Source organism: Acomys russatus, chromosome 21 (genome assembly GCF_903995435.1).
Source record: "Acomys russatus chromosome 21, mAcoRus1.1, whole genome shotgun sequence".
Taxonomy (NCBI): domain Eukaryota; kingdom Metazoa; phylum Chordata; class Mammalia; order Rodentia; family Muridae; genus Acomys; species Acomys russatus.
Genome location: NC_067157.1, coordinates 33,510,678 through 33,530,199, shown reverse-complemented (window position 1 = coordinate 33,530,199; position 19,522 = coordinate 33,510,678). Strand labels below are relative to the sequence as shown.

Sequence of the window (19,522 nt, the reverse complement as noted above, 5' to 3'; positions counted from 1 at the left end):
TTGATTACATTTTTCTGATAAGTAATTAGTTACTTATGAGTGAAAAAAATTTTTTTTTCTCATGAGACAGAGTTTGTCTGTGAAGCCTTGGCTATCCTGGAACTCACTCTGTAGACCAGACTGGCCTCACAGAGACCCACCTGCCTGTGCCTCCCCAGTGCTGGGATTACAGGCATGCACCCCCACTGCCTATGTGAACGTTTTGGTTTTTAAGCTGATCTAGGACATACCTAAAACAACCTTTAGAATGATCTGATTTCATTTTTAAGTTGTGGTATTTTGGGCTCGCTTCCAAGTGTCCGGTGTACTCTGTAAGGTCTCTAACCTGGCTAAGGGAGGGAAGTCCTCCCTGGCTCTGCGCTGGCTATGGAAACTGCCCACTTTACACCCACCTGATGCCCATGCTGTGCCCAGAAGAGGCTCTTGCTTGAACCGAAGCAATTTTTACCCTATATGTGTGCTGAGTAACATTCAGCAAAATACCTAAAGAGTCCTGTATACACATTCCTGAAGTTCTTCTCTGCTTTCTTCTCTTGGAATCTAAGTGCCTCAGCCGGGAGGAATTCTAGCTCTTCTGTGCTCACCTGAGGGCTGCTGGCCTCTCTCTGTCCTATTATCTAGAAGGTTCCTTTTCATCTGAAGGCTCATCTCTTTCACTCTCCCTTTTCCCTTCCTTTCCCTGTTGATTGTGCAATATTAAAAAAAAAATACTAAGGGGATGAATATAATAAAAATACATAGTATGAAATTCTCAAATAAGTTATAACAATATTTTAAAAGAACAACATATAGACAATATATTGCCATTTGCTTAAGGAAATGAGATATAGTTTTGGTTTCTCAGTACTCATTTGAAAAAAAAATCTGTGGTGTGTGCGCACACGCACGCATACATGCATGTGCACTCAGTGTATGTTTATGTGTGTGCATCTGCGTATTCAGGTGCATATGCAAGTGTGTGTAGAAGTGCACATATAGGGTCTCTCATTAGACCTGGAGCTCATCAATTTGTCTGGGTGACCAGTCAATAAACTTCAGTGATCTATCAGTCTCTGACCTCCCCTGGTTCCCAGTGTTGTAGATGCAGACACAGGCTGTGTGCCTGGCTTTTTAAAGTGCTGGGTGAGGAAGCAGGTTGGCGGTGGGGGGGGGGGTCCCAAGTCAGGTTCTGATGCTTGCATGACCCCAGCTCTTGTCTTGAGATATGTTGGATTTCTATGTCAAGCATAAATGTGTATTTTTGCTAGATACTAACAATCTCAATCTCTCTCTCTCTCTCTCTCTCTCTCTCTCTCTCTCAATATATATATATGACAAGTTCTTGCTAGGTAGCATAGGCTGACTTCAAGCTTGTGATCTTTTTGGCCCAGCCTCCCACATGCTGGGATCACAGGCGTGTTCCAACACACCCATTGTTTTCATTACTTCCTATTCCACCAGAAATAAGAGTGTCTATTTTCTTACGTCCAGTCTCAAGGAGTGTGTTGTAAAACTCCAGGAGTTTTGCCAATACATTTGCTGAAAATGGCTATAATAATATAGATTTTAATTTGCACTTATCTCGTTATGAATAGAGTAGAATTTCTTTTTATATAGGGAAGAGTCACTTGCGTTCCCATGATCATGAACTGTGTATGGCTTTATGTTTCTTTCTGAAGAAGTTTTAGGGGCAGGAGAGATGGCTCATTAGTTAAGCACACACACTACTCTTACAGAGGAGCAGGACTTAGTTCCTAGTACCTACATGAGGCAGCTCACAAACACCTAACACTCCCTGCTCTCTGAGGCCACCTGCACCCACATGCACATGCCCACAGGCAGACACAAGCACAACATATTTTAAAAAAGAAAACTTTTTATCTTTTTCCTATTTTTAGAAACTCAGATAACATTTTATTTGTCTACTTTGTGCTCCATTTGCCATGGAAAGATTTTGTTATCGAGTTTATATATATATATATTTTCCTTTTAGATTTTCAGGTCCCAGTCCTGGCATTATTTTCATTCCTATGATGTAAAACACTATGATGTAAGCTCCATTTTCAACAGGTAAAGTTCACCCGGTGTGTGGGGTGGGGAATGAATCCAATTCTATCCTTGTGTTGACCCAGGGTTGTCTCCCTCACCCCACCCTCGGACTCATCTAAACGGGGGAGACTTAAGAAGCACTGGTAAAACAGCCTGGCAATTGGTATTTACTACTTATAAATTGGAAGTGACCATGCCATTCAGGAGAAAATGAACTGAGTGACTGCTTTAAAGGAATTGGAGTGGGCAGATGAGTCTTCCAGGTGTCCACGGTTTGTTTGGGGGAATCCAATAAAGTCAAAAAAAGGAAAGTATTATTATTTGGAAGCTATCAATAAAATGCTATCACAATTTAAGATTTGGGCATTGTTATGGTCTGAATGTGTCCTTTCCTTACAAGTTCTCCTTACTTAATGCGGTATGAAGTAAGGCTTTGGGGAGCTTGACATCCAATTTGCAGTTTTTTCTTCTTCTTCTATAATTTGACTTACTAACCCCGAGTTAGGAAATCCAAGTCTTTCATCTCTTACAACTTGCACTGGCTTTCCTAACACGACCTACAGCATTTTGGAAGAGTTCTCTGGGAATTTTCACATCTGGTTTTGCTTCCTAAAATAAATGGGGGGGGGGGACTTTCTGATTGCGCTCAAACAATCGACCCATTTCTTTTGTGTGTGGTGAAAGAAAGAAAGAAAGAAAGAAAGAAAGAAAGAAAGAAAGAAAGAAAGAAAGAGGAAAGGAAAAAATCAACCACATACCTTCTATCTTAAGTATCTGGCATTTTGGGGGGTAGGGGTGTGTGCCTTTAAGATGATAAACGAAATGAGAATATTAAATCGTTCGGCAGCGGCGCTAATCAATTACTCATTAATGATAACAGCGTCAGCAACTGGAAATTGTACCGTGAAAAGTACCAGCGGCTGCCACGATAGATAAATTTAGCCGACCACTTCTAAATTTAGCGCCCCTGTCAGTTATAAACCACTTTCCACTCGAGGCCTGGGCTCTAGGGCTCCTGCTGGGATCCTACCACCTGTCGGCACGGGGGTCGCCACCGCGCTCCCAGCGCCACGCGCGGTCCGAGCGCACGTGGGCCCCACCGCCAGCTGGCTGCGCGCAGCGCTGCAAACGCCTAGTGGGCTGACGCCGACGGTGCGGGATAGAGAACGCTCGCTCCTTTAGCGCCCTCCAGCAGGCAGAGGTGCGCGCTCCGGGCTTCAGCCCCCTTTCCAGGTTCTTAGGGGTCCGGGAGCTGTGGGTTCGGTCGGTCCAGCCCGCAGCTTCCTAGCAACGCCCTCCGCAGGGGCGGGCCCGGGCTCTCTGTGCTGCTGCAAAGAGTAGGCGGCCGGAGGCGGGTGGCCGAGAGAACTCGCGGCTGCCAGACCGAAGCAGGGACTCGGAGTGCGCGGCGGAGCGGTGAAAGAGGAGGGGAAGGAAGAAGACGGAGTCGGTGCAGGCAGGGGAGCTGCTGTGGAGTAGAGAGGCGGGTCCTTTCGGGCGCGGCCACCACGGTTCCGGGACGAGGCCCGGGGCAGCCCGCCCACCGCGCGTAAGGTGTTCTCCAGGTGGCGCGGCACCCAGAGGGCGCCCTAACCCGGCCCGCGCTCCGAAGGGCGACGCCTCGCGGCTCCCCGAGCGCGGCGCCCTTGAGCCGCCCCGGGCCGCGCAGGTTGGCCCGCCGGACTGGTCCGCCCGCCGAGAGGAGGAGGAAGCGCTGTCCCTTCCCGCTCGCCTCGGCCGGCGTCCCCACCCCGTGGACTCTCCACCCCTGTGCAGCGGGCGAGCGGCGCGGCCACGGAGGCGCCGAGGAGGGGCGAGCCGCCGCCGGGCAGCGGCGTGGCCCCGGGGGACAGGGCGCCCGAGCGGAGGCGTCGGCGCGGCGGCGGCGAAGGCGCGGCGCGCGATGGCAGCTGCCTAGCCCGGCGCGCGCGGAGCAGCCCGGAGCTGTGGCTGGCCAGACGGGGCGTGTGGACTGGGGACCCCGGGGTCGACGCCTCCCGGCAGGCAGAGATGGGTACCGAACCCGGCGAGGGCATCACTTTCTCCGTGCCGCCCTTTGCGTCCGCGGGCTTCTGCACCATCCCGGAGGGCGGCAGCTGCCGGAGGGGAGGAGGAGCGGCGGCAGAGGGTGAGCTGAGCCAGCTGCCTCCTCCACCGCCGCCGCCGGGCAGTTTCTGGAACGTGGAGAGCGCGGCCGCTCCTGGCACCGGGTGCCCTGCTACCACCCCCGGGAGCAGCGCCACCCGAGGCCGGGGCAACACTGGCAGCGGAGGCGGTCGGAGGACCACCGTGGCTTATGTGATAAACGAGGCGAGCCAGGGGCAGCTGGTGGTGGCGGAGAGCGAGGCCCTGCAGAGCCTGCGAGAGGCGTGCGAGGCGGTGGGCGCCACCCTGGAGACGCTGCATTTCGGGAAACTGGACTTCGGGGAAACCACCGTGCTGGACCGTTTTTACAACGCAGGTGAGTGGCAGCTTCCTCGCCGCCGTGGTCAATGGGTTTATTCCGGCCGTCTTCGCGGGGGCGGGCCAGGGGGTTGTTTTGTTTTGTTTTTCTCGTGGGCGGGAAGCAAGCTTCCTATTTACACCGCGTCTCATCTTGGGAGCAGCAGGAGGGGTTGCGGGACTAATCTAGCGCGCCGGGGCTCCTCGCAGAGACGGTGGGTGTGCTGGTGCAAGAGACTATTTGTGCGGGAGGTCCTCTGGTTTATTCTTCATCCCGCGGTGGAGCCTCTTGGGTCCAAGTCCAAGGCATGAAGGACCCCCCGCCCCCCAGCACTGCTAGGTAATTGCTTCAACCCAAGTGTTTCCTTGGATTTTTCTTCTTCTACACACACCTGTGGCCCTCTGAGGCGATGTGCATTACTGGGTGTACAGAAATGCCTTACGCCAAGCAGTGAGCTGCATGTTTGTGTTTGCATGCACGTTGCGCGTTTGAGTTTTTAAAGCATGCCCTGACCTTTCCCAACTCATTTCACCGTCAAGTTTTTGGCGGCTTGAATTTCCTGTGTCTTACCGATTTAAACGGTAAAATAACTACACCCTAGAGTAAGAATACTGTGAAATAGCCAATTGTGTAATCTTTGTTAGAATCTTAACAGAAGAACCAGTTAAAAAAAAAAAAAATTACCCCAGATACTGTGGTGGGTGGAAGAGTTTATAATTTAATGTCGTTTAAAGAGTTTCTATGCTATTTTAATGATAGATTCGGTTGGTCATTAACGTAATTGCTAACATAATGGAGCCGGGGATGTGCCCCTTTTAGGCTTTTTCAGGTTTCAGAAAGGACTGAAGCTCTGTTACTAAGTGGCTTGCTTCATGCTACCAAAAAACAGTGAAATCAAAGAAACAGACATACTAATTTTTATAATCGTGGTGGTGGGAAATCTCATCTTTTGTCTTCAAGAACAGTAAGCATCTTAAATTTGTGATCACAAGGTTTTATATTTCAATCTAATTCTCTTACAGCCTCCTCAGAATACCTGAAGTAGGCTTATGTCTGTTTTGGAATTCAGCCGAAGCTGAGTATTTTAAGAACAAGAAGAACTTAATGTTAAAGAAGCCAGACTAAATAAACTGAGACTTTCTGGTTTGGGTTTTTTTTTTTTTTTTTTTTTTTTAAACAGTCTGTGTCTTCATAACTGAACATGAACATAATATATTATAGCTTGGTTCTTGGGGGTGGCTAGCTATAAAAATTACACAAACATAACTTTTCTAAAAATTATGGCACTCTTATTTTTGGATTATAGTTTGGAAGAAGCTTCAAAGAAGCAAATGATATGAGAGGCAAAAGGCCAAATGAAAACTTGAGCTTATTTTTATTGCAATGATAGAGTGGGCACATTTTTCCTAAGAGCCCAGGGGGAAAAAAAAAAGTAAATGCTCTGCTAGTATGAAGGAAAGTTTCCTAACAAGGCTGCCCTCTGTTACTCTCCCAATACCATCTCTGCAGAAGGGAGAAGGACGTTTGAACCCTGTCTCACTTTGCCCTGTGACCCGGCCTGGGTGAGTTGACGAGTGGTTCTACAGCCAGTGCACAGTGCTGACTCAGAAAGTTTGCAGGGTCCCTAGCTCCATTATGTAGGCGTACTATTAGAATCGGGGCGGGGGTCGTGGGATCAAGAGCTGGTAAAGGTCTTCAGAGACTTTTAGGTATTGTGAAGAAGAGGGGAGAGAACGTGCTGGGCTCCGGGGACTCCTTTATTGGTAGCCATCCTCCCAACTCACTGTTTCTTTCAGCTGAGTCAGGCCTGGGTCTAATCTCTGCCCAGCTAGAAGATACCTTATTCGGCCGGCCCGAGGCTGGGATGGAAAGAGGAATGGTCGAGGTTTGACCCACCCCCACTTTGCTTTCATGATAGTCCGACTTAAGTTTTCCCCTGATGTCTAAGAGAGTGGTCACTCTCCTTCCTTCCGTCATGAATTGGTCACCTGTTTTTGTTGTTCTTTTTCTGTCAGAGGCCAGGTAGTAAATACCTGAGCCCCTGCAGGCTTTCAGGTTTCTCTCACAGGTATCCAAGTCCACTGCGAGAGCCGCTGTAAACACTTGTCTAAAGAAATGATTTTGCCGCTGAGAGTTTGCGGCCAGCCTGAGCTACACAGTGAGTGAAACTCTTTTTCAAAAACAAAAACCAAAGCAAGCAAGCAAGAGAGTATGGCTGTGTATAATAAAACTGCACTAGTAGACAGTTTTAGCTTGTAAGCTAGCTCAGCATAGAAACTGCAGGCCCCTGGGCCATGCTGGCCTTTTCGTTTTTTTTTTTTTTTTTTTTCCTTTTTCTAGTTTTTCGAGAGAGGGTCTCTCTGTGTTAGCCCTGGCTGTCCTGGACTCACTTTGTAGACCAGGCTGGCCTCAAACTCAGAGCGATCCGCCTGCCTCTGCCTCCTGAGTGCTGGGATCAAAGGCGTGTGCCACCAAGCCTGGCATGCTGGCTTTTTCTATACACCCCTTCCTTCTTCTGAAGAGTGAGCCCTTGTGATACCCTTGGAAGGGCACGGCCCCTCCTGGTGGAGCCGAATGTTTATTCAGTTCTGTGAGAAAAGTTTTTCCACACCTTCCAGTAGAGTTTCTTTATCTGAAAAATTAACCAAAGCAGAAGTGGCGGGAGAATGGAATCACATGTCTAAGATTCCCCTAAGATCCCCTGAATCCGGTACAGGTCTGTGAAAGCAAGAAGGCATGAGCATTGAAACAAGAGCTCCGGTCCCTGGATTCTGGTCCAGCTTCTGTCATTTTGAATGAGTCGTTCAAACTTTTCAGAGAGTAGGCAGTTGGTCGGAGTGATCTGTGTTGTTCTGTAAAACTTCAGCATTGTTGCAGCAGGTGACCCTACCGTGCATCGTAAAGATCTGTAACTGCTCATTTATGGCCTATCGGTGGTTCTGAGATCCGAGTTTGGGGGCCTGTCACAGAGCCACAGGTTACCAGCACTCAGAGCTAGGTTGGGGGGTGGCTCTTTAAAGGAAGTGATGGGAAGCCAGAAGGGAAGAGGCAGGGAGGACAGCCCAACCTGTGTCTCCTTTAGCAGTTTTTTCTCCAGTGTTGGGAATCCCACCTGGAGGCCCTTTGCCTGCCTAACAGGAGCTCTGCCACCGAACTGCAGCCCGGAGCCTGGCCTTTAGCAAGGAAGGATGGAACCAAAGTAGTTCAACTTAGTAGATCGCTGATTAACAGAATAAAGGTCGCTGGTATTGTGTGTACCGGTGTCTCTTTAAAGAATACATCGGAGTTAAACGCTTTCACTTCGTTCTGCATTCTCTTGTTACTTATTTCTGGCTTGCTTCCTGACTATATTTGTCATTCTCTTATTCTGTTGAGCAAAAGTGGATTTGTGCTTAATTAACGCTGCTATGGAAAACATTTAGGCGTCTTAAAGATAGTTATGGCTCTACATATAAGAGGGTGTTACTCAGATGGTAGATACCAAGCTAAACCGTGCCTGCTCCAAGCCTCTTGCATGGTAGGCAACAGGTGTCAGCGACCAAGGTGCTGCCTTTGTGGACAGGCCTTACGTGCTGAGATTTTGTACTCACTACACCATGGAGCATGACCTTGAACATCCATTTCTCTGGCTTCCATCTCTTGAGTGCTGGGTTTACAGTCACCCATTTATGCAGCACAGGGAAGCGAGCCCAGGGCTTCATGCATCTGAGGCAAGCCCTCTACCACCTGAGTAACATTCCCAGCGCCTAAAAATACTTCATGAGCACTAGTTTTATGCGTATTGCTGGAATGACCTTCATTATCTCCTTATTTTGCTTATGAAAAACACTGAACCGTGTAAAGGCCCTCTGTGTATCCATCCAGGTGAATGTATGATTTAAGATTACTTCACCCTTTTCCTCAGAATCAAGTATTACAGGTAGCAGATGCTGGAACTCGCCTTCCGAAGCCTTGCTAGCTCAAGCATATGGAACCCATTCGCTCCTCTGTAAAATGTTCAGGAAATGATGTTTCTGATACCTTACACTGGGGCTCTGATAGACTTTTCTGCGGGTTAGTTAGGCGACTTTTGCTCTCATGCAGATTTTGGTTGTGCTGTGGCCACTGGTAGGAGGAGCATCGACTTGGATTTGGGGAGGGGCCAAGAGAAAGCAGAGAAAGGAAGATGCCCAGTGAGAGGGGCTGCCAGCAAGACGGCAAAACACTTCCATCTCTTTTAGTTTTCTTCCTATCCTTACCTGCTTATGGGCCTTCACCTCCCTGCTGATGTAAGGCTTGGGGACCCAGCGTCCTTTTGGTGGGCACTGAATCAGATGGACTGCCCATTTCCCCTTTCCTTGCCATGAGCCATTCTTGCATCTGCCAGGGCCTTCCTTTTATAAAGCCTGACTCACTGCAGATCACAATCTCTTACTCGGTCTTTCATGGTGTAGCAGTAGTGGGGAACCGGAAGGAAGTGTGTGTGTGTGTGTGTGTGTGTGTGTGTGTGTGTGTATGCGCGCGCGCGCGCTAGTTGAAATTCTCAGCATTTAGCTTTTCTATTTTCATCCACATTGTGTTTTCAGCGCAGCAGGGTTTGGGCTAAAAGTGGCCCTTATGCTGCTTGGCCGGACTGCCACCCGGACCTTTCTGGCCTTTTTCTTGTTTGTTGCTAGCTCACCTTCTTAGGGCTCCCGGTTTTGTTCGGTAAAATAAAAACATGACCCTTGTACCTGTCTACCTTCGACTGAGTTCTTGAAAGTCTTGCTGCTGACTTCTGCGTTTCTGCTCTCAAGTCTGGCCCAGATTTTGTAAGTATTGATTGTTGTCATTTACTTTGAGGGAGGGGATGAAGAGTGCATGCCTGATGAACCGGTGTTTCCCATAAACAGGTAAAATGGCTCAAGTGAGCAAGTGCCTGCTTCACAAGCTTAAGGACCTGGGTTCGGATCCTCAGAGTGTACACACACACACACACACACACACACACACACACACACACACACACTGTAAGAGTGCACTCACACAGTTTAGGAGGGACTGGGGAGCATAATTCAACGCTAGAAGGCTCTGCTAGCTTTTGCGGGAACCTGATTTCAGTCTCCCGCACTGCAGACAGCGACAGCAACAACCACAACAATGGGGGGGGGGGGACAATAGCAAGACAACTCTTTAAGTGTGGTGTTCTAAGCCTGGGGGTGGGGACCAGGGGATTAGGAGTTCAAGGTCACCCTGGGCTACACATAAGACCATGGGGTGGGGGATGAGGGGAGAAGCAAAGCAAAACAAAACTAGGTAGGACACAACCTCAGAAGGAAGGATAGGTCTTTGCATACAGTAAATGTATGGAAAAACTCAGTCTTACTCATTTTCCCCATAATACCTTGAGTGAGTGAAAACTTGTGTTTTGTCAGTCAACATAGCAGTTAGTGTTTTTTAACCTCTGGTCTGAACTGCCCCGCATCCTCTTTGTAATTTTTAGTCACTGTAGTTCTCGAGAGAGACAAGCCTTAGTATAGACTTAAAAAGAAATAATGGTAAGTTCATCAAAACCAAGAAACCTACCGACGTACCTCTGGTAAGTTAGACTTAGAAAAAAGAATAGCCCCTGTGGTCACCCACACATGTACTGGCATACCTTTGGGTCAGCTATTGCTGCCCCAGCTAAACGCAGAGCACAGTGCTGCCTCTTGGTTTCTGGAATAACTGGCTAACTGAAATGAGGTATGCTTTTCCTAAACAAACTTTAATAGAAACTTTGGAGGGGGAAAAAAAGTGTGGGGTGAGGAATCTAAAAGCAAAAGTTGTCAGTATAAAAAACAGCTTTCTTTTTAGAGCTCCCATTTCTTACCCGGAATAGCCAACTACACAGATCCTCACAACTGGCCATGCTTCCTGTTCCCCAACTTGGCTGGCTTGGCCTGCTTGAGACATTGCCAGTTGATAGCCAGAGTTGGTTCCCTCCCTAGGTGAGACCTATGTGTGATGCATAGCACCACCCTGTGTCACCGGCGCTCCAGGCTGGTGCCAGTTTCCTGGGAGATCGCAGACATAGGTCAGTTCCTCTGCCCTAGCCACAGGGACTATCCCCTGCTTCCTGTTTCAGGGGCTTGGTTTGAGCCCTGTTTAGTTCCTGTTTGGGGCCCAATTGGTTCATAGTTTCTTTGTGGTGCAGTGGGAAATTCCCAAGCATAAAGCCCAACAAATGATATGCAGGTCTTCCCACAGTAAGGTACCAAAGCCGTGTGCTTTCTTAGTGCTTCGTCCAGCCCATCTCCTCCAACACTAGCCCAAAACAGCACTACTACAGGGGACTGCTTTTTTGGCCAGGGTTCTAAGGCTCTTTTTCCTCACCTTTGTTTCCTTTCCCTCTTCTCAGTTTGTTTGTTTGTTTGTTTGTTTGGTTGGTTGGTTTTTCAAGACAGGGTTTCTCTGTGTAGCCTTGGCTGTCCTGGACTTATTTTTAGACCAGGCTGGCCTCAAACTCAACAGCGATCCGCCTGCCTCTGCCTCCTGAGTGCTGCAATTAAAGGTGTGTGCCACCAACCGCCCGGCTTCTCTGTTATATATATATTTTAAAGCACAAAAGCTAAGAGAGGAAAAAAAAAAAAACCCAAGCTACATTGTGGTGATTGTCTTAGGAGAGACAAGAGGGAAGGGAGAGAGATACAAGTGTGAGCAGCATCTCCTGTAGAGCAGAGCAGGCCCCTGTGACTTAGAGCCATCCAAGCCACACAGGATGTCAGGACGTATTCCTTCCAAACAAATCTCGTGTCATGCGTGGGTAGTCAATAATGGGGAAAGCCACTGCCCCCAGCACGTGATTCATTCATTCAAGGAGTTGTATCCTGTCACACAGGGGCTCCGAAAATGCCTGTAAGCACTTAGTGCTTGCCAGCACCCTCAGTGCCTTTCACACCTGTGTCCTTCTTGCTCAGCAGACACACGGGAGAGCCACCCCAGTATCAGGGAATGCCCATCTGTCTGCTCACTGACCACAGACTGTTTGAAACCAAGTGTTTCCTAAGCCAGAAAGCTCTTCCTTATTTAGAAATCTTGATTCCATTGGAGCCTGGGAGATGACTCAGTTGGTAAGGAGCCTACTGTGCGAGCACAAGGACCTGGGTTTAGATATCCAGAATCTACGTTAAGGAAAGAAAGGAAGGAGAGAGGGAGGGAAGGAAAGGAAGAGAAGAAGGGAATGGAGAGGAGGGGAGGAGAGGGCTAGGCGTGGTGGCTGATTTCTGTATATGCCAGAGGATGAATTTATAGGAGAAGACAGATCCCTGAAGCTCATTGGCCAGCAAGTCTAGCCAAGTCACTGAACTTCAGGTTCACTGAGGGACCCTATTTCAAAACACAAAGAGTGATGGACAAATGACACCCTGGCTTAACCTTGGACATCCACATGTGCACACTCCCCCATATGCACACATTTATACCAACAAGGGATTGAGAACGTACAACACACACACACACACACACACACACACACACACACACGATTAAAAAAAAATCTTGATTAGTTTGTTACCTAAATTGTGGGCTGTGGCTGGAGAGATGGCTCAATGGCTAAGAGCATTGGTTGCTATTACACAGCTTTGTTGTTGTTTGAGAGGGTCTCACTTTAACCCTTCTCACACTAGCAATCCTCCTGTCTCAGCTCAATGTTGGGATTACTGGTATGCACTGTTCTGCCCAGCTCAAATGCCTGTCGATGCTGTATTCAAGATTTCTAATTTGTTTATCGTGAAAAGAATAGTTAAGAGCTGGGAGAGCCAGGGCCAGGGCTGTCATTCCTGTGGTCATTGCTTTCGCCTCCATCTTGGCATGTCTGTGTGTGTGCTGGTCACACTGGTACACGGATCCCTGAAGCTCATTGGCCAGCAAGTCTAGCCAAGTCACTGAACTTCAGGTTCACTGAGAGACCCTATTTCAAAACACAAAGAATGATGGACAAGAGCACTGAACTTCAGTGCTATGTCATCCACTTTTGACCATCTTCTTAGCTGAATAGAAGAGATAGACACAGTACTATTTTGTCCATATTTTAAAGATACATATACACACAGACAGACATACAGACAGACACATATAATACATCAGCATTAATCAAGAAATTGAATAGAAATCAAATATTCCCACTTTTTTAATGACTCAAGTTGTTTTCTTCCTGTAACACTTGGTATATGTGTACTGTGCTAGATACTGCAGGTGTTCTTTGCAATAGTGGACATTAAGGACCAGGCTGACATCTTTGTCCACAGTCGTGGACTAAGCTTCATTCTGAGGATGAGCAGCCACTGTGGCACCTCACTCTGGTCTCTTTTCGCTAATACATTTCAGTGTCTTCTTACCAGTTCCATGACACCAGCTGGGGAGACAGAGACCTAGGTCAAATGCTGATTGCCAGTTGCTGGGACCCTTTTTTTTAATTTTTAAAACCAGGCAATTCTTGAGCCAGATTCTGGGTATGAGAGTCAAACAGATCACAAATGTTGATAAACCAGAGAAACCTTTCTGTGGAAAGGTTGCACAGAGAGAGCCTCTGATCATAGCTTGTTCCCACTTTCCTGTGTAGTTCTGGTTCCTGCATCTGATTTGCTTATCCACAATAAGATAGCACAAGCCTTTGGGAGTGAAAAGGTTGATAATGTCTGTCTGTTTCCATGGGAACAGCTGATGCTGAAGAAATCAAGAATGCCCTATATTCCACATCCCTCCCCACCCAACTAACTAGAAACAGCAGTAACAGTCAGAACAGCCTCGGGGCCTGGAGGTGTGTCTCAGTGGTGGAGGCTCCATCTGTCACAGCAGCGGCCCTGAGATGGTCCCCAGCACCACCAAAATAAATAAACAGTCTTAAAATGGGACCAACCATTTCCTTAGTAAAAATAGCACCACAGAGGTGCAGCAGACGACAGACATGCAGCCTCAGCCTGTATATCAAGGGTGTTAAACACATGGAGAGATGTGTGTAATTTCTCTCCCTTTTAGAGCCTTTCAGGAGAAAACTAAAAGCCCTTTTCTCTTTTGTCATTCTCTTTTGTCAGATTCTTTTCCTGGGAAAACCCTTTCTTCCTGGGAAGTGCCATATTGTTCTATTGTAAAATATGCTTTTCAAATGCATAGAACCACAAACCCACACATGTATGTCAAATATTTAATTAAGCCATTTAAAGTCATGTGTGTGTGTACATGTGTGCACACACCTGGGTGTAGAGACCAGAGACCAGCCTCCAGTGCTGTTCCTCAGGAACTGCACCTCTTTCTTGCTTTTTTTTTTTTTTTTTTCTTTTTAAAAAAAATGGTATAGGTATAGGATTTTGGTGTGTTAACCAAACAAGTCTTCAAACTTGTAATCTTCTTGTCTCAGTCTCTTGAGTGTTGGTCACCACACCTAACCAACTAACTCATTACTTAATAGTAAACCAAACATATAAGTGTGTATATATACATATAATAGATATATAAACTAGATCAAATGAGATGTTATATCACATATAGATATACACACAATCAGAAAGGTAGAAATGAATTTGCTAATAGATGAAATACTGATTACTGCTGTGTAAGGCAAGTCTGTATATGCAGGTATAAATATTGAATATAAATACATAGGTACAAATATTGAAGAAATTTTTTTTATACCAGAAGATGTTCGAGTGTGTTCCTATGGAGGGGAAGCGTTTGCGTTCCTGTCAGGTGTGCACATTACCAGTCGATGTTGCCTAATACCCGGTTAGTGTAGGGACAATCTAAGGACCACTGATCTTTCACACTGGGTCATTAATTCCCAGACGATATGCTATGAATGCCAGCCCCCCAGGGAGAGGATCCTAACACTCTCTTTTGCCCACACATGTGCCTTTGACCATGTCTGGACTGAACTTTGGTCAGTCTCTCCGTCCCTAGTGCTCTCTCCCGGGAGCTCTGTCTGACCTAAAGCAAGTGTTGCTCCCTTCTGTCTGCTGCTGGTGCTCTCTGAAGCTCTTCCTGCCCTGAGGAGGCCCTAGAAAATGTACTGTGTGAGACACTCCAAATTGTGGTTGGAGTTGTGGTACCATTTGAACAGCAGGATATTAGTCCCCAAGGTTTGAATGTGATGAGAGGTACAAGGTCTGTGGTAGAAACCCATCAAGAATATGTCAGGGTGATTCCTGTAGGGCCTGAAAAACCCCACTTCAATATGTTGGAAAACCACTGTTGTTAACCAGTGGCCCTGGTATTCCACACAGCTTCGGATAGGTTTACTTTTTTGATTGAAAACAAACCTGTTGCAGAGGGCTTGTAGATGCTGTAAAGTTCTACGTGCCAAAGACATGACTTCGGCCTTATAATTTCAGGCAGGTCATACCTAAATAAACAACATGACTGTGTACGCTTGAGTGCTGTGCCAGGGGCTCCACTCGTGAGATCTTACCCAGTCTTTAAAACAGCTCCAGAAGGCAGATAGCGCTAGGTGAATGCTAGGTTACTGAATGGCTGGCCCACAATGGGAACGGTAAACAAATAAAATTCCATTTAGATAATGAAAGGCAAACACAGATTGGAGACATTGTTGGTGGTGAGCCACAGGTAAATTAAGATTTAGGCGTAAAAAATGAGTCAGAGGGCCTGGGGGGAGGGGGATGCCGGAATTGCTTAGCAGGTAAAGGCACTCGCCATGCAAACCTGATGGCCCAAGTTCATTCCTTGGAACCCATAGAAAGGAAGGAGAGGACTAACTCTACAGAGTTGTCCTCTGCCTCCACACATGGACCCTGTCATGTGTGTAGCCAGACACATACACACTAATCTATGAATTTTTTTTCTTTTGTTGTTGTTTTTTTTGTTTTGTTTTGTTTTGTTTTTGGTTTTTCAAGACAGGGTCTCTCTGTGTAGCCTTGCCTTGCCTTGCCTGTCCTGGACTCATTTTGTAAACCAGGCTGGCCTCGAACTCACATCGATCTGCCTGCCTCTGCCTCCCGAGTGTTAGGAGTAAAGGTGTGTGCCATCACTCCTGGTCCCCCCCCCCTTTTTTTTTTAAATGAGGCAGAAGTATGCATTTCTCTAAACAGCATTGTGCTTGATGATAACTAGAGAATTTCTCTGGTAGCCTGCGTAGCACCTTCTAGTACTTCCAGCCAGCAGGGATAAAACTTCCAGGTCCACACCAGCGTTTGTGGTGTCTTCAGCAATAGAATTCTGGAGGGTAACCAAGAGCACTGGCACTAGCTTACAATATTTGAGGGGTCTCTGGGCCTAAACAACTTTATGGATACCCCGTCTAGTTACATTTGTAACTATTTGGGGGCAGTCACATAACATGTACAGAGTCGACCTGTGTTAATCTCACTATGGCAAAGCCTAGGTTTGGAAGAAGTTGTCTTGGGAAACTAGATTGATCTAGTGACAATTTCAGTCTTCGGTGCTGGACAGTAGAATTTTATTTTCCCCCCCAGAATTCCTCATTTCTGAGGTGTACCTAGTGTTTACAGTTTAGCTACAGCACAGTAAGAAAAGGCCTACAGACCATCTAAATGAGCAGGAGGCTTGGCATACAGACTTTATTTATTAGTGTGGGCGTATATGGGTAGCTGTAAAGCAGGGTTGGGGTACAAGTCACTTGGCGTGGCCTACTGAAATCAGAGACCAGTGTTGTGCGTGCGTGCGCATGAGTCACGACAGAGCAGTCAGCTCACCTCTGTTTCCAAGCAGACCAGTGCTGCAGATGTTTTCTGTGCTTCAAGCGTACTTGAGTGTTGTTGGTAAATCTGAAATAAAGCCTGAAAGAAAATGCTGGCCTAGGTTCCCAGTAGAGTTCTATACCCTTCTTTGTCTTACAGCAGTGATTCTCAACCTGTGGGTCGCAACACCTTTGGGGGTCAAATGACCCTTTTACAAGGGTTGCCCAAGACCACTAGAAAACACAGATATTTGTGTTATGGATCGTAACAGTAGTAAAATTACAGTTATGAAGTAGCAGTGAAATAATTTTATGGTTGGGAAAATCACTACAAAGGAGGAACTGTATTTAAGGGAAATGGTATTGGGAAAATTGAGAACCACTGTCTTTTAAGATCAGCAGTGTAGAAAATTTATTTAACTGTAACATATGACGTGTGTGTGTGTTCGTGTGTGTTACCCAAGGACTGATCCTTCTGTACGTACATAATGTCGTTCAGCAGATCCATCTTTGTTGCTTCTGAAGTCAGTGTTATGAAGTCTTCACACAGACACTCAGACTGTTGACTTTATCACCATTAATTTATAGGAAGTCCATGTTAATACTCAATAGTCCATCTAGCACATACTAGAGTGGCACATTTGCATCATCAATATTAATTTTGTTTATATAAGATCAAAAATTTTAATTTACTCTGTGTGTGTGTGTGTGTGTGAGAAAGAGAGACAGAGAGACAGAGAGAGAGAGAGAGAGACAGAGACAGAGAGACAGAGGGCGGAGGGAGGGAGGGAGAGAGAGAGAGAGGCAGGTGTGGTGGGGAGGGGTTGGGAAAATAAACCTGTGTGGATGGCAGAGATTACACATGTGGGGTTGCTTCTCTGCTTCCCCTGGGTTATGGGGCTGGAACTCAGGTCCTCAGGCTTGCATTTTTCAGGTGCTGAGACTCTTTACTTTTTAAATGACAAAAATTCACACTATCATGAACATAACGTACACGCATAGTTTATTTATTTATTTACTTTAACATTCTTTTGAAGAAGCAAGTTAGATGCAAAGACAACACTAGCTCAGAAGGAAAATTGCATTTTAAGGCTGGTGACATGTAAGTGGTCCTCAGTGTTCATTAGCAGCAGGCATAGAGGCGGGCTTGCCTGTGTGTACAGCTGTCGGTGTGTCCATTAGTGGCGGGCTTAGAGGCAGGCTGACCTCCATCCCTTTAGAAGTCCAGACCTTCTGTAATTTTACTCTGTTGAAGGCACCAGATGTCAAGTGAGTGGCAGACAGCCCCAAGCTGAGGAATTAGTAGGTGTCTGAGGCCAGGGAACCCTCTGGAGTGTCATTTGTTGACGCCATCACCTGGGGCTCATGGGTCGTCATGATACCTTTCCAGAAGGCTTGATATTGTACAAGTGACGCTCCTCTATGTCAGCAAAATCTTACATCCACTTGGAACTAAGAGATTTGACTTAATCCCCAGTTTGCCTGCAACACTAGGTCACATACTTTTATGGTTTTGTGACATATAAATAGTAACGGAGAGTGCACCCACCACCCGCTCCCTCAGCTTTTAAGCTTTACAGAACCATGCGTGGTGAAGAGTTCTATTTCAGAGTCATGTTCATCTTGAGGAACAGTGCAGCTCTTATCGATGGTCACCCCTCGATGCTCCAGCATCGGCTCGTTGCATTACATACTCTCAGGCTGCACGGCTAATTCTCCTGCTTCATCCTTCAAAGCGTTGGGATGCCAGGACGCGCCGCCCCACGTGGATGTAGAATCTTGGGAGTGTTCCTAAGAAAGCAGGAAGTTGTTCATACTTAAACGCTGTTGCCCGTTGTATTGTGACACTGCCTGGGGACCTTGAGGCAAACTTGTGCTGTCTGTGCATCACAATGCCTTCATTTTCCCAGAGTACAGCTGCTTTGATCACGCTTTTGTTTTCCCCTAAAAAAAAAAAAAATGCCATTAGGCACACTGGAATTAGTTTGCAAGGCAGACACACGATGCAGCCCTCACTTTTCCGTTTATAAACTCCGCGCTCTCTGCTTTGTTCTTGGTTCATTTGTCAGACAGACATGTGTTGCCCTAAGAGAGTTCTGTGCCAGAGGATAAGCCATGTTACATTTGAGAAGATTTTCCAAGAATGTAAAAGAAGAGGACATAAGCTGTGACTTGCGGCTCTCGGGACTAGTGTGCTTTTAGCCTTCTGTTACCTGCTCTAAGTCCTGGGAGATTAACTTGAGACTTGGGCTAAAGCAGAAACTGCTGATGACTTTATGAGAATTATCTTTTCAGCACTCGCAACATTCCCATTTACCCACAAGAGCCTCTTAGCCAGCTTTTGAGCTATATATCTGGTATGTGGTCACAAGGGAAATTCCTCCTGAGTCCAGCCTATCACAGAGCTATTTATAAATGCAACCTTAACATCCATTTTCACTTAAGTTAAATAACCACTTAACGATTTATCTTTCTCTGTTTCTCTGTTCTTTCTTTAAGAGCCGTGTGATTGTAAATTGCATGTTTTGTTTAGTAGCTTTACTTATTCCCTCTAAACCTGACTTTTTGTTTTGTTTTGTTTTGTTTTGAGACAGGGTTTCTCTGTGTAGCCTTGGCTGTCCTGTACTCACTTTGTAGAACAGGATGGCCTTGAACTCACAGCCATCTGCTTGCCTCTGCCTCCCGAGTGCTGGGATTAAAGGTGTGCACCATCACACCTGGCAAAACCTGATCTTTTTTTAAAAAAAGAGGCTAACTAAGCTTTGATTTTCTTTCAAGATCCAGTATGCAAGTCAGAGTTGGTTCTTTGTGAGATATTAAAAATGCTGTTTAGTAGCGTGTGGTGACATATGTCTGTAATCCCAGCACTTGGGAAGTAGAGGCAGGAGCTCAGACCCACCCTGAGCTACATAAAACCCGGTCTCAAAAAGCAGAACAAGGTGCTGGGAAGATGGCTTAGCAGGTGACGGTGCTTGCCACACCTGATGGCCTGAGTTCGGTCCCTGGGACCCACATAAGAAGCTGGGTATGGATCTGCACATCTGTCCTCCCAGCACTTTTACAGTGAGTTGGGAGGCAAAGGCCGGAGGTTCACCAGAAGCTTATGGACCAGCTGGGAAGCCTGGCGTATACAGCCCGGTGACAGAAACAAGAAAGGCCCTGAGAGGAGAGAACTGACTTCCAAATGTTGTCCTTTGACCTCCACACATGACTTAAGGAGTCCCACGAATGTATATGCACATATAGTCGTGTGTGTGTGTGTGTGTGTATGTGTGTGTGTGTGTGTGTGGTGGCAAAGGCCTTTACCTGCTGAGCCATCATCTTACCAGCCCAAGTCGAATGTTTAAAAGAAATAACTGCAGTTGAAGGCTGTAGAGTTTTAAGTAATTTTCGTCGGGGGAATT

General features: G+C 46.7%; 1 protein-coding gene across 1 annotated transcript in view; it reads left to right on the top strand.

Annotated features, from left to right (window-relative positions):
* The first annotated feature begins 3,908 nt into the window (after window positions 1-3,908).
* Window positions 3,909-19,522, top strand: part of Map3k5 (mitogen-activated protein kinase kinase kinase 5) — a 187,038-nt gene continuing 171,424 nt past the window's right edge. The window contains exon 1 of the mRNA XM_051164552.1: window positions 3,909-4,489. Within this exon, the coding sequence (XP_051020509.1) occupies window positions 4,039-4,489 (451 nt within the window). The 5' untranslated portion in view covers window positions 3,909-4,038. The remainder of the gene's footprint in view (window positions 4,490-19,522) is intronic.